Source organism: Lepus europaeus, chromosome 19 (assembly GCF_033115175.1).
Source record: "Lepus europaeus isolate LE1 chromosome 19, mLepTim1.pri, whole genome shotgun sequence".
Classification (NCBI taxonomy): Eukaryota; Metazoa; Chordata; class Mammalia; order Lagomorpha; family Leporidae; genus Lepus; species Lepus europaeus.
The window spans coordinates 11075416-11099629 of NC_084845.1; the positions used below are offsets into that span (position 1 = coordinate 11075416).

The following is a 24214-nucleotide window of genomic DNA, read 5'->3' on the forward strand; positions in this document are numbered from 1 at the left end:
CTTATGGCATTAATTTGAATACATGAGTTTCAAATACTTTGGCATCAAAACTAATACCATCATATTTTGCTTTTATTCTTGTGATTGATTTATTCATTTATTTGAAAGAGTATTGGGGAGAGACAGAGACACACAGGGATCTTCCAGGTGCTGGTTCACTCCCCAGATGACCACCACAGCTGGGCTGGGCCAGGCCAAAGCCAGAAGCCAAGAACTCCATCCTGGTCTACTCCATGGGGGCAGGGGCCCACTGGAGCCATCATCTGCTGCCTTCCAGTGCAATAGCAGAAAGTTGTAAAGGAAGGTGAGTGGCTGAGGTTTGAATCAGGCACTCAAATATGGGATACAGTGTCTCAAATACTGGTGGACCCCTCCTCCATCCAGGGTAAAGGGGAGCACGTGGGGGTTGAGAGGCCGTGGCCCCTTCTCCCAAATCCAAGGCCCTGCTGCTTCAGGTAGAGTACCCCTGCCAGTCTCCTAGGCCTGCTCCATGTAATTGCCACCCAATACTGAGTAATCACGGTATCAGCCACGTAGCTGTGTGCCGGTGGCTCTGCATGGACTCATGCATTTTTCCTACTCATGCCTTAGAGAAACCCTAAGGCGCACTATCACTCACAGTCCCATGATGGGAAACAGCACAAGGAGGTGAGATAATTTTGCTAAAAGCGCACTTCCAGCTCAGTAAGCGCCCCAGGCCCTGTCAACAGCACGTTCCAGCCTTCCTAGCGTCCATTCCTTTCCACAGCTCTCCTTTTACCCCCATTTTGCACATGAAGAAACGGAGGTGCTTCCTTGGTGACAGGGCACAACAGATCTAGGCCAGCAGAGGTAACCCAGGCCTGTGTTCCTTGCTGACACACGGAGGGCAGGAAGCAGAGGCAGGAGGTGGGCTGGGGGCATCCAGGCAAGCAGGCTGAGAGAGGGTGGGGGGTGCTGGTTCTCAGGTGTTCCTGGGTCAGTCTGGATCCGCACAGCCCTGGGTTCCTTTCAAGGCCCTTGCTGTGAGGCCCCTGGACAATGGCTTCACCTCCCTGAACCCCAGTCTCTTCATCTGTAAAAGGGAGGAATGCTGCCAGCCTCACAGGTGTGACCGCACACATGAAGCCTGGACCCGGCGCAGTGACGCATCCCAGCGTCTCCCGCGGCCTGCAGAGTAAGCGTCTAGTGGTCGTCGACGTTATCATCCAGACCCTTCCCCAGCAGTCTGATGACAGGGCTCTCTACCCTGCACGCCTCTGCCCCCCTCAGGGAGCCCACCCAGCTTGCACTGGCCTTGCTTCCCAGAAGCCCTCCACCCTGCCAGACCAGAGGACTCCCAGCCTATGTGGGGCCCGGCTGGCGTTCCCGTCCTCCAGGCTCTGGGGCCCCATGCCAAGAGTGCAGAGCTGGAGCTGGCACGGGCCCACTCCTGGGGAGAGGAGAAGGGAAGGCATCTGGGAGTGTGCTGGGCGCAGCCTGAGTTTCTGACTGATGACGAGACAGGGAGACCCATGGAGGGGAGAGGGGTGGGACAGGGCAGGATGTGTCACCCAGAGGATGCCCTGTTACCATCTCCTTAACCTCGCTCTGGTGTCTTTTTTTTTTTTTTTTTTTTTTGACAAGCAGAGTGGATAGTGAGAGAGAGAGACAGAAAGAAAGGTCTTCCTTTTAGCCTTTGGTTCACCTTCCAATGGCTGCTGCGGCCGGCGCATCTAGCTGATCCGAGCCAGGAGCCAGGTGCTTCTCCTGGTCTCCCATGTGGGTGCAGGATCCAAGGACTTGGGCCATCCTCCACTGCCTTCCTGGGCCATAGCAGAGAGCTGGCCTGGAAGAGGAGCAACCGGGATAGAATCCGGCACCTCAACCGGGACTAGAACTTGGTGTGCCGGCACCGCAAGGCAGAGGATTAGCCTGTTAACCAACGGTGCCAGCCTACTGTGGTGTCTTAATGAAACCGTGTCAGCCCCACGAAGGCCGGGCTTTGACCTCCTTTGCACCTGCGATGCCTCTGGGGCTCTAACGGAATGCGCTGCAAACCAGGGTGACCGTGGGGTTTAGGAAGCCATCGTTTAGCCTGGGTTGAGACAGCCGTGGCCCACACCGCAGCACCTGGGGTTCATTTCTGGGTGCAGCCCCAGACTCCGGTACTCCCAGTGCAGAGCTGGGAGACTGAGGGGATGGCGCAAGTAATGGGGGTCTTGCCTCCCTCCTGGGAGACCTGGGTTGACTCCTGGCTCCTGGTTTCCACTGCCACCCAGTACTGATTGGTGCAGGCACTGGGGAGGGAACCAGAGGATGAGAGTTCTTTCTCTGTCTCTCAAACAAATAAATAACAATTTTTATGGATCAGTTAGGGGAGGGGATTGTGGTGCAGGTGGGTTAAGCCACCGTTGGAGACTTCTGCATCCCATATGAAGTGCCTGCTTTGACTCGGCTTCCCATCAGCTTCCTGCTCACGCACCTGGGAGGCAGCAGGTGCCGGCTCATGCACTGAGCCCCATGCCCGCACGTCATAGACCAGGATGGAGTTCCTGGCTTCTGGCTTTGGCTTGTCCAGCTCGGCTGTTGTGGCCTTTGGGGAAAGAATCAGCAGATAGAAGATCTCTCTCTTTGTCTCTCTCTGTGTCTCTTCTCTCTGTCACTCTGATATTCAAGTAAATAAATCATTAAAAATAATAGTCATAAAATTACACCATGTTAATTTTGATGGAAAAATGTAGAACTCATGCATACAAATAACTTCCAAACATTTCATGGAAGGCTCTATGTGGGCTGAACAGGTGTCAGCAACAGGGCACTTGTGCTTGGGCTACACCTGAGAACAGGTAATGGCATGAGCTTGGGGCAAGAGCACTGCCTCTGCTTCCCCTCCTCCGTGGGTCAGCAAGGAACACAGGCTTGGGTTACCTCTGCTGCTCCAAGGACCTATTGTTCACTGTCACCAAGGGATTGCCTTGGTTTCTTTATCTGCAAAATGCGGATAAAAACAAAGCCATGGAAATGCTAGGAGGGATGGCACAAGCTTTTGGCAGGGCCTGGGGCACTCAGTGAGCTGCTGGTGTGCTCACCTCCCTGTCCTGTGTCCCATCATGGGACTGTGAGTGATGGTGCGCCTTAGGGTCGCTCTAGGGCATGAGCAGGGAGTGCACAAGTCCATGCAGAGGCACCGCGTGCAACTGCCATGACTGTTACTGTTATCATCATTGTTGGGTTGTGAGATTAAGTGGAGAAAGCCTAGGAGACTGGGGGGAGGGGAGGCCCTCGACCCCAGCCTGGGATTTGGGAGAAGCAGCCACAGCCTCTGGCCATTGCAGCCATTTGGGGAGTGAACTAGCAAATGGAAGACCTTTCTCTCTGTCTCTCCCTCTCACTGTCTGTAACTCTATCTCTCAAATAAATAAAAAACAAATAAAAGAGATGCTAGTTGGGATGTTAGCATCCCATAGTCGGGAACCTGACACTTAAGTGGGAGACATGAATGAGACCTCAGTGCTCAGGCATTGGGGAGTGAACCAGTGAATGAGATTTCTCTGTCTCTCTGTGCCTCCATCCCTCAGGTACCCTGCCTGTTAAGTAGCAGCCCTGAGTAACCACCCCGTGGTGTCCGCCAGCACTAGGACGGACGCCGTGCAGTCCTCCTTACCAGGGCTGCACGGAGCAGGCACAGCGACCGCGGCTTTCCCAGTGTCTGTCAGGACCGCTCTCTGGGGGATGGCGCTACCTGTGTGCATGCTGTCCTGTGGACCGTGCTGCCTCCCTCGTCCTCCACTAGTGCAGCCCCCGCGGGAGCAGAGGCGCGGCCGGGCCGGGACCCCCGGTCCTGAGGGCCGAGGCTGCCCTGCACGTGGGCGCTGGGAGAGGCGCTCAGGACCTCAGGCGCCCGCCGTGCGCCCGCCCCGCGGCCCGGACCGCGGGGCCCCGGGGCCGCCGCTCGCTCACAGCACTGGCGGCGAGCGTGCAGTGGCGCTGAGGGCCCGGACCTCTGGGCCGTGGGCAGCCTGGGGAACTCCGCAGAGGGAAGGGAAGCCCCCGCCCAGCCTCTGAGTGTCTGAGGAAAGGCTGTGTCCGATGTCGAGGCCGGGGCAGGCACAGAAGGACCCGAGGGGAACTGCCCCGTGCGCAGGCTCACGTCTCTCCTGTGGGGTTCAGCACGGGAGACAGGTGTTCTTGGGGGGGAGGAGGCGGGCCGCGAAGCCTATTTTCGCACATTTTCAGAGAGGCTCTGTGGCACAAACGGTCGGCGCTCAAACTTCCCGGCCACACGCAAGATGGCAACGGCCCGACCACGCCCCCAACGGCGCATCCCGGGGCCGGGGCTGGAGAGACGCTACGGAGAGATGTCCATCACAGCGTCGCCCCGCCCCCGAGGGCAGCGAGCACCAATCGGCCGCGCGCGGGGCGGGGGCAAGGCCAGGGGAGGAGCCTGCTGTTGTCCCAGCAACGGCCAGGGAGCCTGAGGCGAGGGCGGCCGCGGAGGGTTCGCGCCTTAGCGCCCTTGGCTTCAGGGAGCTCCCCCGGGAGGCGCGAGGCGGGCGTTGCTGGCGCCCGCGAAGAGGACGGAATCGGCCAAGAACCAGCATGCCGGCTGCCGCATTGGCTTCCACTAGCCGTTAAGCGCTGTCAGGTAGGAGTGACGCATGCGCATCGAGTAGGGGCGTCGCCGAGGTGGTCCTGGACGGAAGACGCATGCGCTCTGGAGCTGGGCGGGGGCCCGATCAGACGGGAGGCGGGGTTTCCGTCCCTGTGCGTGGAGCTATCGGCCCCTGGGGCGGGACTATCTGCGGGTGTGAGCTGGATCAGGAAGAGTGTTGTTATCACCTGTTCCCCATCTTCTGGGGACACTGAGTCTGCAGACTCGGGGGGTTGACCAAACTAGGCTAGCGACCTACTTCTGCCCCTTAACCTGGATCACTTTTGTTTCATACCTTAAGGATTTATTTATTTATTTATTTAAAATTAGAGAGAGATCTTTCATCTGCAGGTTCACTTCACGTGGTCGCAAGAAAGGGGTCAGGCTGAAGCCAGGAGAGGGACTCCATCCGGGTCTTCCCTGTGAATGGTGGCACTCAAGCTCTTGAAACATCTGCAGTTCGTTAGCAGGAAGCTGGATCCGAAGCAGAGCAGATGCACCACAATGGCACACTGCTATGGGTTGCGGGAGTCCAGGTGGATCCCTTGGACAGCGAGGCTCTGGCTGGTACAGAGCGGGAGGGCACCTCCGGACAGCCCTGGGGTAGGAGCCTCAGGCTGTTGGACCTGGGTGTGATCAGAGGATGGAGCTCCAAGGAGCAGCCAAGTGATACCAGCACTGGGGGCGGAACGGGAGGAGGAGCTGGAGGAGGGATAAAAAGCAAGAGTTTCTGAGACTTGTCCAGCATAGCTGGGAGCTGCTTGGCGCTGCGCTGGTCCGAGAGGACGCGGGACGCCACCCTCCTCACGGCCTCTGCGGCTTGCTCCATCCCTGCCTGCCTCCTGCACAGCGACCCCGGTCCTGACCAGCCGACCGAGCCACAGACCCTGCCTCCCGGCTCTGGACCCCGCGCATCCTAGCACCTTCCCTCCTCTGGGAACGGATCTCCCAGCCCTGCTCCGGCCCCCTATTCAAGACCGCCCGCCCACTCTTCCGTCGCATACCGAGACACCCCTGCTTCTGCCTTCCTGAGAGCCACGACTTTCCCCTGAGACCCTCAGCCTCCCATCCCACCCTAGCCCTGTACGGAGTGCGTCGCCTCCCCCATGGCGCCCTCCGCGATGCGACTGCTGCTGCCGCTGCTGTGGCTCTCAGTGTTGGTGCCCGGCCGATCGGCCGCGGGAATGCCCGGCCGCAACGCCACCGAGCTGGAGCTGCTGCAAAGGCAGCACCTGGAGGCCTACCGTGCCCTGCTCCTGTCCAAGCTGAAGGTCCCCAGCCCCCGAAGCCTGGAGGAGGAACCAACCAGTCCGGAGCCTGACGACGTGGACCAAAGCACCCGCGAGCAGAACACCGAGGAGGGCCCTGAGCTGTTGCCCCGCTACTTCCGCAAGGAGGTCACCCGCGTGCCAATGCTGCACAGCAGCCACGGTGAAGACTGAGGGCAGGGACCCGGGAGGGGGCCGCCAGGGGGCGCCGGAGGGCAGGCCTCAGGGAGGAAATTACCTGCAAGGACACAGCAGGAGGAAGGGGACCCCTGGGTGCACAGGGAACGTGGGGGAGGGCGTGTCCTAAAGACCAGGGCGCTGAGCTCCCCGTCCCTCAGGGACTGGTCCTGGAACAGTGCGCCAAGTGGACGGGAACCGCGGGATCGAGGGAGGTCCTGGTGGACAGAGGCATTGGGGTAGAAGGACGTTCCCTGTGGCAGGGCACGTGGAATGCGGGTGTCGTGGGGTGGAGCTGCAGAGAGGGGTGCTCTGTGGGGAGATGCTGAGCCCCTAGTTTGTGGGAAAGGGAGCCAGTGAGAAAGCTGGGCAGAGTTTGGGGGTCACGAAACGGAAAGACGGAAGGAGCAAAAGCGAGGTGAGGCGAACCGCAGCAAAGTGCCAGGAGCGTGGACCCGCTTCCAGGGCGCATGGGACACGGGGGACTGCAGGGGTCGTGACGTGAGAGGCGGTGGTCTGCGTGATGGGTGCGGCATGGGACAAGAGGCCTGCGGCGGGAGGAGGAGGCTGGCGGGAGAGGAGCGGAGACCCGGAGCGCGTGCCCAGGGTGCGTGCAGAGGGTCGTGCGTGCGTGCAGCCGGAGTGAAGGAACAGAGCAGGGAATCCCAGGAACCAGGACTCCTGGGTCGAGGAAGGGGCTTCCGGAGAGGAGAGGGGCGTGGAAAGGTGTGTTGGGATGGGGCGGAGGTTGGGGCAGTGGTGCCAGGGCGCTGATCCGAAAGACCCTACTCATCGCGGGACGGGAGAGGCCGGACCTGGTGTGGAGCATTGGGGAGAGGTCTGGGCGGGGGCGCCTGTGCGAGTCCCAGGTGAGAAAAGCGTGAGATAGGGGTGAGGTCGCCACACGTGGGTGCCACGCGCAGCAGCAGGAACACGAACCTTCCGAAGAGGAAGGAGGACCCCGCAGGGCTGAAGGCAGGCAGTGCGGACCCCAGAGTGGCAGTGCCTCCCGCGGAGCCCCGCCTTCACGTTCGCCTGTGGTGTAGACGGTTCTGTCACTGTGCGCCTCCTCTGCAGCTGTGCCCACTTCTCCCCCAAACACGCGCGTCTCTGCGCGGGTCCATCCTGCCGTCTCCCCGCACCGCGCTGGTCTCCCTGCTCACCCGAAAGCCCCCGCCCCATTTCCTGCTGGCCTCCCCGCCCCGGCTTCTGTTTCTCTCCCCTCGCAGCCGGATCTCCTCGTGCCTCAGTGTCCCCATCTGTCAGGTGCATGTAATTCAGGTGCCTTCCTCAGAGCTTGTTGTGAGGTGCAGAGGTCTTCATCCTCGCAAAGCTCTCGGCGCAGCCTCTGGGAACAGTGCTCTTCAGCAGGCTGGTGACTGAGTGGCAGGTGTAGCCCGAGTGCCCGCCCTCCGCAATCCTGATTGGCTGTGCGCCCGCTCTGTCTGGGCTTCCTCTGCGTGGTCTCAGTCTCCCACCTGGTCCTGCAGTTGTTTCTGCTCTTACAGATGAGGATCTGGCTCAGCGGGAGGACTCCTCCCCTCCAGGGTACCCAGGGCCGCAGTCAGGAGCCCTTGAGTGGAAGGCACAGAGCTGGACGCTGCTGTTGAGGTTCAGAGGGACAGAGCCTCAGGGTCAGGGGGAGTGAGAGCCCCAGGTCACACAGCGCAGAGGCAGCAGAGGCTCTTCCTGACCCCAGCCTCTACCCATGACCCTTCCTCTTGCAGTGCAATCCGCATCTGAGCTGGGTGCCTGGGAGAAGGGAGCCACACGGCCACTCCCTGGGTGGGCAGAGAGGAGGCCTCAGGGAGACAGAGTGGTCAGGACCCACGGTGCAGGGCAGAAAGCCCACCCAAAGGGACCCTCGGCCCCAAGGTCACACAGCTGAAAAGTGTCAGAGTCCAACTGCAACCTGGGTGGTGCCCCTGCTCCTTCTACCTGTGCCAAACCCTGACTCCTCTGTCTGCTCCTCCCAACTAGAAATCTACAAAAAATACCAAGATTGCGGGCACAGCGTCTATATGCTCTTCAACATGTCTGAGCTGCGGCGAGCAGTGCCCGAGCCGGTGTTGCTGTCCCGGGCGGAGCTGCGCCTGGAAGTGCTCAAGATACAGCAGGAGCAGCACGTGGAGCTGTACCAGGTGAGGAGGGAGCTGAGCTGTGGCCAGGTGGGGGTGGAAGGCTGCTGGCCGCAGGGTCCTCGTAGATGGCCCTGGCGAGGGGGAGGATCACAGACCAGGGACTCCTGGGGCTCTGGTGAACTTCGCACTCTGCCAGGATTTTCAAATGCTTTGAAGGCTGGAGTCTTAGGAGTTGGGTCCTTGAAAGTTGAAATCTCTGGACAGACTGAGCCTCCAGAACTGTTCTGTCCAGTGTTGGCCAATGGTTAACATTTCACTTGATTAAAACTGCAATTGATTAATCCTAAATATTTCCATTGCTCCACATTCATTGAGTCATGGCTGATAATTGGTAATTAATTTTTGAAATTGAAAAAAAGATTTATTTGTTTGAGAGTTACCATTACAATGAGAGGGAGAATGGCCAGTGCTGTAGTATAGTGAGTAAAATTGCTGTCTGCTGTACTGGGGTAGCATATGGGCGCTGGTTCGAGTCCCTGCTGCTCCACTTACGATTCAGCTGTCTGCTACTGCCTGGGAAAGCAGCAGCAGATGTCTCAAGCCCTTGGGCCCCTGCACCCGCATGGGAGACCCAGAAGAAGCTCCTGGCTTCTGGCTTCAGCTAGGCCCAGCTCCAGCCAATCATCCATTTGGTGAGTGAACCAGCTGGCAGAAGACTTCTCTCTTTCTCTGCTTCTGCTTCTCTGAAGGTCTACCTTTCAAATAAATAGATGAATTTTTTAAAAAATTAGAGGAGAGACAGAGAGAAAGGACTTCCATCCACTGGTTCAACCGCTAAATGGCCAGGATGGCTGGAACTGGGGCTGGAGCTGGGTCCATCAGAAGTCAGGAACCAGAGGTTTCCTCTAGGTCACCCATGCTGTTGCAGGGGCCCAAACACTTGGGCCATCTTCTGCTTTCCCAGGCCAAAGAGAGTTGTATCAGAAAAGGAGTAGCCAGCACTTGAGCCAGCGCTCATATGGGATGCTGGTGAACAGGGAGAGGCTTAGCCTACTTTCACACAGCACCGGCCCCTGGAGTCTTCCTTCCTTCCTTCCTCCTTTCCTTATTAGTTATTTGAAAGGCAGAGTTACAGAAAGAAGGAAGAAATACAGAAATACAGATAGAGACAGCAATAGAGAGATATTTCATCTGCTGGTTCACTCCCCATGTGGCAACAACCACCCAGGCTGGACCTTGCCCAAGCCAGGAGTATGGAACTCCATCCTGGGTTCCTTCGTGGGAGACAGGGCCCCACATATGTGACCATCTTCTGCTTCTTTCTCATGTACATCAGCAGGGAGCTGAATGAGAAGTGGAGCAACCAGGGCTTCATCCACTGCTCAGTGGGAATGGTGGCATCACAGACCTTGGCTTAACCTGCCCACCACAACTCCAGCCCCTGAGAGTCCTTTTCATTTCTTATTGATTTCCTTGAGAGACAGAGACACAGGTGTGTGTGTGTGTGTGTATGCATATATATACACAGAGAGAGAAAGAGAGAGAGTCTGGGGGCTGCAGAGTGGCGGCTGGAGTTCAGCTGGAGTTGGGAGCCTGGTCTGTGTGGTGAGGTGTTGGTAGCATCTTCGGCTTCTCTCTCCCCCGAACTTTGTCCTCCAGAAAGACAGCAGCGATTCCTGGCAATACATCAAGAGCCGGAATCTGGAACCCAGTGACACAGATGAGTGGTTGTCCATCGTTGTCACCAGAGTCGTGCGGACGTGGCTGAGCCGTGGAGGTAAGGATCCTAGGTCTGCCCCACCCTGCTTGTCCTGGGTTCTGCCCCCACCCCCTGCTGGTGTCTAAGGCACTCAGAGCTGGAGATGAGTGAGGGATCTGTTCATAGTTCATCCATTTCCTGAGCACCTGCTTTCTGCCCTGCCCTGTGACGGGTGATGCAGGGGACAACATAGCCTGACCAGGACAGCCCAGTCCTGGTCTGCACGGAGCTCATCATCATTTGGGTGGGTGGGGGGGTGGGGGTGGTTAGCTGTGCAGGGATGACCCAGAGTGGCCACGGCTGGGATGAGGAGCCCAAAGGGAGTGCCTGGCCCAGCCTAGGTTCAGGGAGGGCTTCCTGGAGGAGGACGTTTCTGAGTTGATGTTGGAGGGCTGAGTACAATCTGGAAGGAAGCAATGAGGGGCCGCGTGTTCTGGGCAGGGGAGGAGCCTGTGCAAAGGCCCTGAGAGCAGGGAGAGCCGGGCACAGTGCATCTGCCCAGGAAAGGACTGTGCCACTCCTCTCCCTCGCTGCGTCCACAGTGCCCAGTGTCCCTCCTAGTCATGCACGCATCCCAGCAATCCCCTCAGGCTCCTGTCCTGGGCCCGGCCCTGTGTGGGTGGCGTGGGGGACACAGTGGGGAGCAGGACAGCCCTGGGTCCTGCCCTCCTGGGCTCCACTTCCCTCTGCACTTAGCAGTTCCTGCCAAAGCCCCGGCAGGCAGCAGTGACCTGGAAGGACCAAGGCTGTGAATGGGGAGGCAAAGGCAGAGGGGTTGGTGTCAGGGTGGGGAAGCCTCCATTGCTGTGTGGGCCCAGAGCAGGCACCCAAACTCACCTGGGGGCCAGGAGGGCTCTCTGGAGGGGGGCGATTGTGTGGAGACTCACAGGAGAATTCGTTAGGCCAGGTGCAGCGAGGGCATAGGGAGCAGTGGGCAGTGAGGGTGCCCTGGGCCAGAGACGGTGCCTGGCTGGATCTCCCGTGTCTGGGTCGCTCTCTGTACAAGCACACAGCCCATGGCCCGCAGGCAGGAGGAGCTTTGAAACTATCACAGCCGGCGCCGGGGCTCACTAGGCTAATCCTCCGCCTTGCGGCGCCGGCACACCGGGTTCTAGTCTCGGTCGGGGCACCGATCCTATCCCAGCTACCCCTCCTCCAGGCTAGCTCTCTGCTGTGGCCAGGGAGTGCAGTGGAGGATGGCCCAAGTCCTTGGGCCCTGCACCCCATGGGAGACCAGGATAAGTACCTGGCTCCTGCCATCGGAACAGCGTGGTGCACCAGCCACAGCGCGCCTACCGCGGCGGCCATTGGAGGGTGAACCAACGGCAAAAAGGAAGAGCTTTCTGTCTGTCTCCCTCTACTGTCCATTCTGCCTGTCAGAAAAAAAAAAGAAAGAAAGAAACCATCACTTACTCCTTCCAGTCGCCTTTATCCCACATCTGCCCCCGGGAAAGCCCCAGGCTTAGCTTTGCCTCCCAGCCTTGGCCGCCTGTGTGACGGAGGGCAGGTCACGTCCTTTCTGTCTGTCAGCTGCTAGGTCTGTCAGATGGACAGTGGGGTGAGGATTACAGGGCCAGCACACTGGGAAGCGTTTAGGTCAGAGCACGCAGTAGCTGTGACCTGATTGGCTACTGCTGGTCCATCCCTCAGTGTTTCCTCCAGATGTTTGTTTCTGTGCTTAAAGATTTATTTATTAAAAAAGGATTTATTTGTTTATTGAAAGGCAGAGTTAGAGAGAAATAGAGATCTTCCATTGACTCGTTCACTCCCCAGAAGGCTACAATGGCTGGGACTGTGCCAGGATGAAGGCAGGAGCCTGGAACTACTCAGGGTCTCCACGTTGGTGCCAGGGCCCAGCGCACTTGGGCCATTTCTGCTGTTTTCCCAGGGAGCTATCTGAGGTGGAGCAGCCAGTGGACTATCTTATGGTACAGCTTTAAAGCTGCCCTCTGGGACGTCAGCATCCCACATGGGTGCCTGTTCCATTTCCAGTCGCTCCACTTCTGTCCAGCTCCCAAATATTTGCCAGGGAAAGCAGCAGAACTGCACCACATGGCAGACCACTATGAAGCTCCTGGATTTGGCCTGGCCTAGTCCTGTCCACTGCCGCCATGTTGGTAGTGAACCAGCAGATGGGAGATCTCTCTCTCCAACTTTTTTTTGTTTTTTAAGATTTATTTGTTTTATCAGAGTTACACACACACACACACTTAGAGAGAGAGAGAGAGAGAGAGAGAGAGAGACAGAGAGAGAGACACTTCCATCTTAAATCCGCTGCTTCACTCCCCTATTGGCCGCCAAGGCCGGAGCTGCACTGATCCGAAGTCAGGAGCCAGGAGCTTCTTCCGGGTCTCCCATGTGGATGCAGGGGCCCAAGGACTTGGGCCATCTCCTACTGATTTCCCAGGTCATAGCAGAGAGCGGGATTGGAAGTGGAGCAGCCAGGACTCAAACTGGCGCCCATATGGGATGCCAGCACTGCTTGCGGAAGTTTTACCCACTACGCCACAGCGCCGGCCCCAACATTTTTTTTTCTCTGTAACTGTGTTTCAGATGAATAAACAGTATTTTTGTTTGGTTTTTGGTTACAAAGTCAGTCAGCCAGAATGCTAACTGCTGCTATGGAATGCCAGCATCGCAATTGGTAGCTTAAACTGTTGCATAACAACGCCAGCTCTGAGATTTGTTTTTAAAAGGTTGTGGGTCAGGCCCAGCTGAAAACAAAAAAAATGAGGATCTCTCTCTGGGTGCACCCTGCTTTCTACTGAGAACAGTGAGGAAATAAATAGCCAAATACCAGTGTCAGAGGTCACATGCTATGGAGAAAACAAGGTGATGTCATGGTCTGGGAGGGTGTGCATCCTGGAGGGCTCTCTGAGGAGGTGACCTGTGAGCTGAGACCTGAAGGGGACGCTGCTGGCAAAGCAAAGAGCTGAGCACAATGGTGGGGGGAGGGGAGGGGAGGGCTGTCCCAGGCAGGAGGAGCCCCTGGAGTTTGCTCCTTCCTCCCGCTTCCTCCAGGGTCTGGCTGAGCCTCCCACTCAGACTGGCTTCCCTCTCCCCACTCCCACAGAGGAAATAGAGGGCTTCCGCCTCAGCACCCACTGCTCCTGTGACAGCATAGATGATGTCCTCCAACTGGACATCAACGGTGAGTCCCAACCTGGCCCAGCCCATCCCCGGCTGTGATCTGTGTGTGCCTGCATGTGCTCGTGTGTGTGTGTGTGTGTGTGTCCAACAAACCCCACAAATCAGCCCTGGACCACTGATCTAGAGAGCCCTCACCCTAACAGGGATCAGTTCCAGCCGCCGAGGTAACCATGCCGCCGCTCATAGGATGAACCGGCCCTTCCTGCTCCTTGTGGTTACCCCCCTAGAGAAGGCACTGCAGCTATTTCGCGCCCAGCACGGCTGAGCCCTGGATACCAACTACTGCTTCAGGTGAACATAGCGGTCTTTGACTATGGTCCTCCGGGCTGTGCCCCTTGCTGACCCGCACTCAGCAGGGCTTCTCTCTAGCCTGAGGGTCGGGACCTGGCAGCTGGGTTGGGACCTGGGAGGCCTAGAACGTGCGTCACGGGCCCCTTCCTGGTGCAGTGCAGCAGTCGGAGGCTGTCAGGATGTGGCACGGGAACTGGAATTCGGTGTGGCAAGGCTGCCTTGCTGGGTGCTTCTGAGTATCTGGGGCTGGAGTTCTAGAATGCTGGGTGCAGCGTCTGTGACTGGGAGCTGGGCCGCTGGAGTCGAGGAAGCTGCAGTGCTGGGAGCCTAGAGTGAGAAGATTGTGCGTTTTGGGTTCCTACACCCCTGGCAGATCGGAGACCCCAGTGCTGGCCCCCTGGCGTCCTGGGACATTAGGTTCCCAGTGGTGGGACCCTGGGCTGAAATGTGAGCCCTGGCTGGGTGTGGAGGAAGTGGGAATGCTGACTGCTGAGGAGCCTGGGGAGCTGGGACGTGGGAAGGGCGTCTTCGAGCTAGAGCGCTGGGACCTCTCAGCCCAGTCAGCTGGGGCCCAGGTCGCTGGAGTTCACTTAGGATGTGGAGGGCCCAGCGTGGGAGTCGCAGCCCACCCCTCCCCTAGGAGACTCTGTGGTGCAGGCCGGGCTTTATTTCACGGTGTTCCCGGCTGGACGTCGCCCCTTCTCTAGGGCTTTTTCATCACCAGATCTCACACCTGGGCTAGGACCCCCAGGGAGTGAGGGGCTGAGGTCCAGAGTGGCCTGGACTCTGGGAGGCAAAACAGGAGCTCAGCGGCGAGGGCGCTGCCCGGAGTCAGACCTGGACCTGCTCAGGGCTCTGGACCACAGGGACATAGGCTGTAAAATCCAGACCTGGGAGCCCGATCCAGGGGACAACCCACACACACGTACCAGGGAATCTAGAAAGCTAATTTGGAATTGGAATTAAAAACCTGTAATTATTTTGGTGCAAAAAGATTTCTGATATCTATGCGGAGTTTTTGTTTATAATGTGTATTTTCCACTTGTTATGATAATAATTTTCCATCAAAAGTTACTTTGTCCAATCATAAGTATACATAAATAAGTACCCCTGGGCAGGCATTATGGTATAGCAGGTAAACCAGCTGCCTGCAATGCCGGCATCCCCTATGGGTTCGTCTGATTCCTGGCTGGTCCATTTCTGATCCAGCTCCTGCTAATGGGCCTAGGAAAGCAAGAGAAGATGGCTCAATTCTTGGGCCCCAACACCCACATTGAGACCCAGATGAAGCACCTGGCTCAGGCCTGGCCCAGCTCCAGCCGTTGCCTCCTTTTGGCCAATGAACCAGCGGATGGATGAGTTTTCTCAGTCTTCCTCTATCTCTGTAACTCTGCCTTTCATATAAAATAAAGAAATAAATAAGCAAATAATCTGTTATACAGTAGTATAAATATGTATATACTTATATAAATCATATATAAATATACACACAAATAGATATTTGTATATTGTATAAATGGGTAATATATATTATAGATAATACATATAAGTAATGTTTATGTATGTATGTATACTTTATATAAACATTAAGTATATAAAAATGGATGGGGGGTCGGCACTGTGGCGCAGCAGGTTAAGGCCCTGGCCTGAAGCGCCAGCATCCCATATGGGCACTGGTTCTATTCCCAGCTGCTCCTCTTCCAACCCAGCTCTCTGCTATGGCCTGGGAAAGCAGTAAAAGATGGCCCAAGTGCTTGGGGCCCTGCACCCACATGGGAGACCTGGGAGAAGCTCCTGCCTCCTGGCCTTGTATCGGCACAGCGCCAGCTGTTGCAGGCAATTGGAGAGTGAACCAGCTGATGGAAGACCTCTCCCTCTTCTGCCTCTCCTTGCTCTGTGTAACTCTAACTTTCAAAATAAAAAAAATTAAAACATAAAAATGGGTCCCTGCACTGTGGCATAGCCGGTTAAGCCACCTGGGACGCTGAAATCCCATGAGTGCCACTTCAAGTCCTGGCTGCTATACTTCTGATCCAGCTTCCTGCTAATGGCCAGAGAAAGCGGCAGAGGATGGCCCAAGTTCTTGGGCCCCTGCACCCACGTAGGAGACTCAGAAAAAGCTCCTGGCTCCTGGCTTCAGCCTGACCCAGGCCTGGCCATGCGGCCATTTGGGGAGTAACCAGTCGATGGAAGACCTCTCTCCTTTCTTTCTGTAACTGTACCTCTCAAATAAATGAATAAAATTATTTTTAAAAGTTTTATTTATTTATTTATTTGAAAGAGAGAGAGAGGGAGAGATCCCAAAATGGTACAACAGCCGGCACTGGTCCCAGTCCAAGCCAGGAGCCAGGAGCTTCATCCAGGGCTCCCAGGGACAGTTCTCTGCTGCCCTCCCAGGCTCACAAGGAGGCAGCTGGAGCTGAAGTGGAGCAGCCAGGACTCCACCCAGCACCCATTTCGGATGCCTACACCGACGTCAGCAGCTTAACCTCCTGGGCCTCAGTGCCTGCACCAATAAATAAATCTTAAAAGAATAAGAGAACAGAGCCTACCCTTAAGCACTCAGAGGTTTCTGTGCCAGGCTCCGCCCAGGGCCAGTTCTCACTGCCCAGAGCCACCGGCTGCTTTATGTGCCAGCACAGGCATTCAGAGCTGAAGGGGCCAGAGCGCCTGGGTGACAGGGTGACTATGGGGCCAGCACTGTGGTATAGTAGGTTAAGCCTCTGCCTGCAGTGCCGGCATCCCATATGGGTGCCAGTTCATGTCCTGGCTGCTCCATTTCCCATCCAGCTCCCTGTTGATGTGCCCGGGGAGGCAGCAGAGTATGGCCCAGGTGCTTGGGCCCCTGCACCCATGTGGGAGACTGGGATGAAGCTCCTGGCTCCTCGCTTCTGATGGGCCCAGCTCCTGCCATTAATGGTGTGGCCATTTGGGGGAGTGAACCAGCTGATGGAAGATATCTCTAACTCTGACTTTCAAATGAATGAATAAAACTTGAAAAGAAAAGAAAATGCAGACTTTCCCACTGGTCAAAACAAACAAAAGGCTACATTTGAGCAAAACAGAAAAACACGGTGACAGGCACGAGTGTCCTGCGACTCTGTGAAAGAGGACACAGCCCGGACCCAAGTGAAGAGGGCCTCTGAGTGGCCTCACTGGCCCGCGTCCATGTGCAGGGATCGTGCGGCCCCTCCCCAACTCCCTTTCAAGGGGTCTGCACCCGTGGCCTCAACCAACCACAGAGCGAGAATCTTCCAGGGCAGGGCACTGGCACGGTGGTTCAGGCACTGTGTGGCACGTCCGCTCCCGCATCAGTGGGCTGAGGTTCCAGTTCTGGTTCCAGCTTCCGGCTAATGCACATCCTGGGAGGCAGCGGCCCCCGGCTAAAGCAGCTGGGATCCTGACACCCACATGGGAGACAGATGGAGCTCTCGCCCCGCTTCAGCTTGCCTCAGGTCTGGCCATTGCTGCATCTGGGGAGTGAACCAGGGGACGGAAGGTCTGTCTCGCCCCCCTCTGTCACTCTGCCCTTCACATAAACACTTGTTGCTGCAGCACGGCAGCTGTGCCTAAGCCTTGGACCATCCGTGACCCTTTCTCCACGGGGGTACCTGGGCCAGCAGCCGTGCTGGGCGCGAAATAGCTGCAGTGCCCTCTTCAGGGGGGTAGCCACAAGGAGCAGGAAGGGCCGGTTCATCCTATGAGCGGCGGCATGGTTACCTCGGCGGCTGGAACTGATCCCTGTTAGGGTGAGGGCTCTCTAGATCAGTGGTCCAGGGCTGATTTGTGGGGTTTGTTGTACACACACACACACACACACGAGCACATGCAGGCACACACAGATCACAGCCGGGGATGGGCTGGGCCAGGTTGGGACTCACCGTTGATGTCCAGTTAGAGGACATCATCTGTGCTGTCACAGGAGCAGTGGGTGCTGAGGCGGAAGCCCTCTATTTCCTCTGTGGGAGTGGGGAGAGGGAAGCCAGTCTGAGTGGGAGGCTCAGCCAGACCCTGGAGGAAGCGGGAGGAAGGAGCAAACTCCAGGGGCTCCTCCTGCCTGGGACAGCCCTCCCCTCCCCTCCCCCCACCATTGTGCTCAGCTCTTTGCTTTGCCAGCAGCGTCCCCTTCAGGTCTCAGCTCACAGGTCACCTCCTCAGAGAGCCCTCCAGGATGCACCCCCTCCCAGACCATGACATCACCTTGTTTTCTCCATAGCATGTGACCTCTGACACTGGTATTTGGCTATTTATTTCCTCACTGTTCTCAGTAGAAAGCAGGGTGCACCCAGAGAGAGATCCTCATTTTTTTTGTTTTCAGCTGGGCCTGACCCACAACCTTTTAAAAACAAATCTCAGAGCTGGCGTTGTTATGCAACAGTTTAAGCTACCAATTGCGATGCTGGCATTCCATAGCAGCAGTTAGCATTCTGGCTGACTGACTTTGTAACCAAAAACCAAACAAAAATACTGTTTATTCATCTGAAACACAGTTACAGAGAAAAAAAAATGTTGGGGCCGGCGCTGTGGCGTAGTGGGTAAAACTTCCGCAAGCAGTGCTGGCATCCCATATGGGCGCCAGTTTGAGTCCTGGCTGCTCCACTTCCAATCCCGCTCTCTGCTATGACCTGGGAAATCAGTAGGAGATGGCCCAAGTCCTTGGGCCCCTGCATCCACATGGGAGACCCGGAAGAAGCTCCTGGCTCCTGACTTCGGATCAGTGCAGCTCCGGCCTTGGCGGCCAATAGGGGAGTGAAGCAGCGGATTTAAGATGGAAGTGTCTCTCTCTCTGTCTCTCTCTCTCTCTCTCTCTCTCTCTCTCTAAGTGTGTGTGTGTGTGTAACTCTGATAAAACAAATAAATCTTAAAAAACAAAAAAAAGTTGGAGAGAGAGATCTCCCATCTGCTGGTTCACTACCAACATGGCGGCAGTGGACAGGACTAGGCCAGGCCAAATCCAGGAGCTTCATAGTGGTCTGCCATGTGGTGCAGTTCTGCTGCTTTCCCTGGCAAATATTTGGGAGCTGGACAGAAGTGGAGCGACTGGAAATGGAACAGGCACCCATGTGGGATGCTGACGTCCCAGAGGGCAGCTTTAAAGCTGTACCATAAGATAGTCCACTGGCTGCTCCACCTCAGATAGCTCCCTGGGAAAACAGCAGAAATGGCCCAAGTGCGCTGGGCCCTGGCACCAACGTGGAGACCCTGAGTAGTTCCAGGCTCCTGCCTTCATCCTGGCACAGTCCCAGCCATTGTAGCCTTCTGGGGAGTGAACGAGTCAATGGAAGATCTCTATTTCTCTCTAACTCTGCCTTTCAATAAACAAATAAATCCTTTTTTAATAAATAAATCTTTAAGCACAGAAACAAACATCTGGAGGAAACACTGAGGGATGGACCAGCAGTAGCCAATCAGGTCACAGCTACTGCGTGCTCTGACCTAAACGCTTCCCAGTGTGCTGGCCCTGTAATCCTCATCCCACTGTCCATCTGACAGACCTAGCAGCTGACAGACAGAAAGGACGTGACCTGCCCTCCGTCACACAGGCGGCCAAGGCTGGGAGGCAAAGCTAAGCCTGGGGCTTTCCCAAGGGCAGATGTGGGATAAAGGCGACTGGAAGGAGTGAGTGATGTTTTGTAAGCTCCTCCTGCCTGCGGGCCCTGGGCTGTGTGCTTGGACAGAGAGCAACCCAGACACGGGAGATCCAGCCAGACGCCGTCTCTGGCCCAGGGCACCCTCACTGCCCACTGCTCCCTATGCCCTCGCTGCACCTGGCCTAACGAATTCTCCTGTGAGTCTCCACACAATCGCCCTCCTCCAGGGAGCCCTCCTGGCCCCCAGATGAGTTTGGGTGCCTGCTCTGGGCCCACACAGCAATGGAGGCTTCCCCACCCTGACACCAACCCCTCTGCCTTTGCCTCCCCATTCACAGCCTTGGTCCTTCCAGGTCACTGCTGCCTGCCGGGGCTTTGGCAGGAACTGCTAAGTGCAGAGAAAGTGGAGCCCAGGAGGGCAGGACCCAGGGCTGTCCTGCTCCCCACTGTGTCCCCCACGCCACCCACACAGGGCCGGGCCCAGGACAGGAGCCTGAGGGGATTGCTGGGATGCGTGCATGACTAGGAGGGACACTGGGCACTGTGGACGCAGCGAGGGAGAGGAGTGGCACAGTCCTTTCCTGGGCAGATGCACTGTGCCCGGCTCTCCCTGCTCTCAGGGCCTTAGCACAGGCTCCTCCCCTGCCCAGAACACGCGGCCCCTCATTGCTTCCTTCCAGATTGTACTCAGCCCTCCAACATCAACTCAGAAACGTCCTCCTCCAGGAAGCCCTCCCTGAACCTAGGCTGGGCCAGGCACTCCCTTTGGGCTCCTCATCCCAGCCGTGGCCACTCTGGGTCATCCCTGCACAGCTAACCCCCCCCCCACCCAAATGATGATGAGCTCCGTGCAGGCCAGGACTGGGCTGTCCTGGTCAGGCTATGTTGTCCCCTGCATCACCCGTCACAGGGCAGGGCAGAAAGCAGGTGCTCAGGAAATGGATGAACTATGAACAGATCCCTCACTCATCTCCCAGCTCTGAGTGCCTTAGACATCAGCAGGGGGTGGGGGCAGAACCCAGGACAAGCAGGGTGGGGCAGACCTAGGATCCTTACCCCCACCTCTCAGCCACGTCCGCACAATCCTGGTGACAACGATGGACAACCACTCATCTGTGTCACTGGGTTCCAGATTCCGGCTCTTGATGTATTGCCAGGAATCGCTGCTGTCTTTCTGGAGGACAAAGCACGAGGGAGAGAGAAAGCCAGAGATGCTACCAACACCTCACCACACAGACCAGGCTCCCAACTCCAGCTGAACTCCAGGCACCACTCAGCGGCCCCCAGACTCACTCCCTCACAGTTCCCGAGAGGCTCCTTGGGGCTGCTCAGCTGCCCCCACTCTCTGAGGGACTGCAGGGTGCTCTTCCTTTTGGGGGCCTGAAAATGATGAAAGTCCAGGCCCTTCAACACCTGCACAGGCCCCACGGCCAAGATTGTGGTGCCAGCACCTGGGCTGTGCCGAGCGTTCAGTGGGCAGGAGTGACAGCCTGGTTCTGAGCTGAAGGCTTAGGTAGAAGCCATTCTGTGCTCCAGTGTTTGATAAAGCCCAGGAAGGCCAACTATGGGCCTGAGCAGTCCCAGGAGACTCATGTCTACAAACCCTGGAGTCTTGGGCCAGTAGGGGCACAGTGTGCTGTGCCACAGCCCGTGGTGCTGGCATCCCATAGGAGCATCGTTTGAGTCCAGGCTGCTCCACTTCCAATCCTGCTTCCTGCCAGCGCACCTCGGAGGGCAGTACAGGCTGATCCGAGTTGGGCCTCTCCTTCACGCAGGAGACCCAGGTGGAGTTCCAGGGTCCAGGTTTCAGCTTGTCCCAGCCCTGTCATTGGGTCCATTCGGGATTGAACCAACACAGGCAGAATCTCTATGACTCTGCCTTTTCAATAAATAACTTAAAAAACTAATGTAACAAAAACCAGGTGTGTGACCCATGGCACGGTGGGAAGGTGGAAACAACCTCCTGGGGCCGGACACACCCTCAGCAGCTACAGCCAAAGCCGAGGTCATCAGACACTGCCGGATAGGAGCACTCAGTGTGGGGAACCGCAGGCTGGCCACCTGTGAGAACCTCCTCATCTGCATAGCTTGCAGCAATCGGTCCACCACAAGGCCTACGAAAACAGCCAGGTGAAACAGATGAAAACAGAATGGACTCTGCATAAACAACTAGGAGGAACACGGTCAAACAGATGAAGTTGAGGCAGGACGGACTCTACCTGAGACTATACGTGCCCTTTCATCTGATTGGACGATACCAGTGTGAACTGCACGGGAAGAGAGCCGCTATTGTCTGTGGAGCGGATGCTCCACGGACTTGGGGTATAAAGAGACATTGGGAATTGGGCTTGGAGCTCCTCCTTCTCTTTTCTTCTCTCCCCCTCACTCTTTCCTTCTGCCCCCACAAGTAAAAGTTCCTTGAGAACCGAGAAACAGTGACCGTGTCGTGATTGCGTTGGACCCTTGCTGGCGAGGGTCCCACAACTCAGCCCAGTGCTCTCATGGGAGGCCCTCAGGTCTCGGAGCCTGCGAGTTCAACTCTCCCAACGACAAGGCTTCTAGGTCAGTGATCTAGAACTCCAGCCTTCTAGAAGGGCAGATAAGGGCCTGGAGACTCCACCTGGAGAGCAGCACTGTCCACAGACTTTCTGGAAGTCTTCACAATCAGTGATTTCCAAGGCAGCAGAAGCTGGGACAGGTATTTAGCTTAGCAGTCGCTGTGTCTGTGTCCCATAGCAGGGTGCCTGGTTGGATACCTGGCTCTGCTCCTGACTCCCGCTTCCTGCTAATGCAGACCCGGGGAGGTGGAAGGTGATGGCTCAAGTAGTTGGGTCCCTGTCACCCACACGGGAGACCTGGGTGGAGTTCTCAGCTCCCTCCCAGGTGTGTGTGTGTGTGTGTGTATACTTGTGACTCTGTCTCTCAAGGAAATCAATAAGAAATGAAAAGGACTCTCAGGGGCTGGAGTTGTGGTGGGCAGGTTAAGCCACGGCCTGTGATGCCTCCATCCCACTGAGCAGTGGATGAAGCCCTGGTTGCTCCACTTCTCATTCAGCTCCCTGCTGATGTACATGAGAAAGAAGCAGAAGATGGCCCACATATGTGGGGCCCTGTCTCCCACGAAGGAACCCAGGGTGGAGTTCCATACTCCTGGCTTGGCCAAGGTCCAGCCTGGGTGGTTGTTGCTATATGGGGAGTGAACTAGTAGATGAAATATCTCTATTGCTTTCTCTATCTGTATTCTCCTCTTTCTGTAACTCTGCCTTTCAAATAATCTAAAAGAAAGAAAGAAAGAGAGGAAGGAAGGAAGAAAGAAAGGAGGCCAAAGGGCTTGAGACATCTGCTGCTGCTTTCCCAGGCAGTAGCAGACAGCTGAATCGTAAGTGGAGCAGCAGGGACTAAACCAGCGCCCATATGCTACCCCAGTACAGCAGACAGCAATTTTACTCACTACACTACAGCACTGGCCATTCTCCCTCTCATTGTAACGGTAACTCTCAAACAAATAAATCTTTTTTTCAATATCAAAAATTAATTACAAATTATTAGCCACGACTCAATGAACGTGGAGCAATGGAAATATTTAAGATTAATCAATTGCAGTTCTCACAGGTGGCCAACACTGGACAGAACAGTTCTGGAGGCTCAGTCTGTCCAGAGATTTCAACTTTCAAGAGTCCTCACTTCTTCAGGACCCAACTCCTAAGACCCCAGCCTTCAAAGCATTTGAAAATCCTGGCAGAGTGCGAAGTTCACCAGAGCCCCAGGAGTCCCCGGTCAGTGCTAGGAGGACCCTGCGGCCAGCAGCCTTCCACCCCCACCTGGCCACAGCTCAGTCCCTCTTCACCGGGTACAGCTCCACGTGCTGCTCCAGTGTGTCTTGAACGCTTGCAGCCGCAGCTCCGCCAGGGACAGCAACACTGGCTCAAGCACTGCTTGCCGGAGCTCTGACATGTTGAAGAGTATATACACGATGTGCCCGATATCTTTGAATTTTTGGTAGAATTCTAATTGGGAGGAGCAGACAGAGGAGTCAGGCTTTGGCAGGGGTGTCAGAAGCAGAGGCACCCCCAGGACAAAAGCCCAGAGCTGCAGCTTGGGTTGGAGTTGGACTCTGACACTTTTCAGCTGTGTGACCTTGGGGCCGAGGGTCCCTTTGGGTGGGCTTCCTGCCCTGCACCGTGGGTCCTGACCACTCTGTCTCCCTGAGGCCTCCTCTCTGCCCACCCAGGGAGTGGCCGTGTGGCTCCCTTCTCCCAGGCACCCAGCTCAGATGCGGATTGCACTGCAAGAGGAAGGGTCATGGGTAGAGGCTGGGGTCAGGAAGAGCCTCTGCTGCCTCTGCGCTGTGTGACCTGGGGCTCTCACTCCCCCTGACCCTGAGGCTCTGTCCCTGTGAACCTCAACAGCAGCGTCCAGCTCTGTGCCTTCCACTCAAGGGCTCCTGACTGCGGCCCTGGGTACCCTGGAGGGGAGGAGTCCTCCCGCTGAGCCAGATCCTCATCTGTAAGAGCAGAAACAACTGCAGGACCAGGTGGGAGACTGAGACCACGCAGAGGAAGCCCAGACAGAGCGGGCGCACAGCCAATCAGGATTGCGGAGGGCGGGCACATGGGCTACACCTGCCACTCAGTCACCAGCCTGCAGAAGAGCACTGTTCCCAGAGGCTGCGCCGAGAGCTTTGCGAGGATGAAGACCTCTGCACCTCACAACAAGCTCTGAGGAAGGCACCTGAATTACATGCACCTGACAGATGGGGACACTGAGGCACGAGGAGATCCGGCTGCGAGGGGAGAGAAACAGAAGCCGGGGCGGGGAGGCCAGCAGGAAATGGGGCGGGGGCTTTCGGGTGAGCAGGGAGACCAGCGCGGTGCGGGGAGACGGCAGGATGGACCCGCGCAGAGACGCGCGTGTTTGGGGGAGAAGTGGGCACAGCTGCAGAGGAGGCGCACAGTGACAGAACCGTCTACACCACAGGCGAACGTGAAGGCGGGGCTCCGCGGGAGGCACTGCCACTCTGGGGTCCGCACTGCCTGCCTTCAGCCCTGCGGGGTCCTCCTTCCTCTTCGGAAGGTTCGTGTTCCTGCTGCTGCGCGTGGCACCCACGTGTGGCTACCTCACCCCTATCTGCCCTTTAAATAAATAAATAAATCCTTAAGATTTAAAAGAAAAGTGATCCAGGTTAAGGGGCAGAAGTAGGTCGCCAGCCTAGTTTGGTCAACCCCCCGAGTCTGCAGACTCAGTGTCCCCAGAAGATGGGGAACAGGTGATAACAACTCTCTTCC

General features: G+C 56.7%; 2 protein-coding genes across 4 annotated transcripts in view; one reads left to right on the plus strand and one right to left on the minus strand.

The window, feature by feature from the left end:
- The first annotated feature begins 4459 nt into the window (after positions 1-4459).
- LOC133748297 (transforming growth factor beta-1 proprotein-like) lies at positions 4460-14760 on the plus strand. The gene is made up of 7 exons (XM_062177009.1): positions 4460-4606; positions 4964-6043; positions 8038-8198; positions 9798-9915; positions 12971-13048; positions 13191-13338; positions 14548-14760. Exons 2-6 carry the CDS (start codon positions 5719-5721, stop codon positions 13310-13312), a joined length of 804 nt encoding a protein of 267 aa, XP_062032993.1. The 5' UTR covers positions 4460-4606; positions 4964-5718; the 3' UTR covers positions 13313-13338; positions 14548-14760.
- Positions 13036-24214, minus strand: part of LOC133748295 (transforming growth factor beta-1 proprotein-like) — a 39327-nt gene continuing 28148 nt past the window's right edge. The window contains exons 2-4 of one of the 3 annotated variants that reach the window (XR_009864445.1): positions 19986-20103; positions 17220-17297; positions 13036-14562 (exon numbers count right to left, since the gene is read on the minus strand). Coding sequence is in view for 1 of the 3 variants with exons in the window: in XM_062177005.1 (XP_062032989.1) it covers positions 16790-16811; positions 16950-17079 (152 nt within the window). In the remaining 2 variants the exon portion in view is untranslated. Of the gene's footprint in view, positions 14563-14887; positions 16812-16949; positions 17080-17219; positions 17298-19985; positions 20104-24214 lie in introns of those variants that run through there. The other 2 variants (XR_009864444.1, XM_062177005.1) reach the window with 2 other exon arrangements.

Coding starts and splice junctions, on each gene's coding strand:
- LOC133748297 (XM_062177009.1), top strand. CDS start 5,719: ATGGCGCCCTCCGCGATGCGACTGCTGCTGCCGCTGCTGTGGCTCTCA. Junction 6,044..8,037: donor AATGCTGCACAGCAGCCACG/GTGAAGACTGAG, acceptor CCTCCCAACTAG/AAATCTACAAAAAATACCAA. Junction 13,049..13,190: donor CCTCCAACTGGACATCAACG/GTGAGTCCCAAC, acceptor TCACCCTAACAG/GGATCAGTTCCAGCCGCCGA.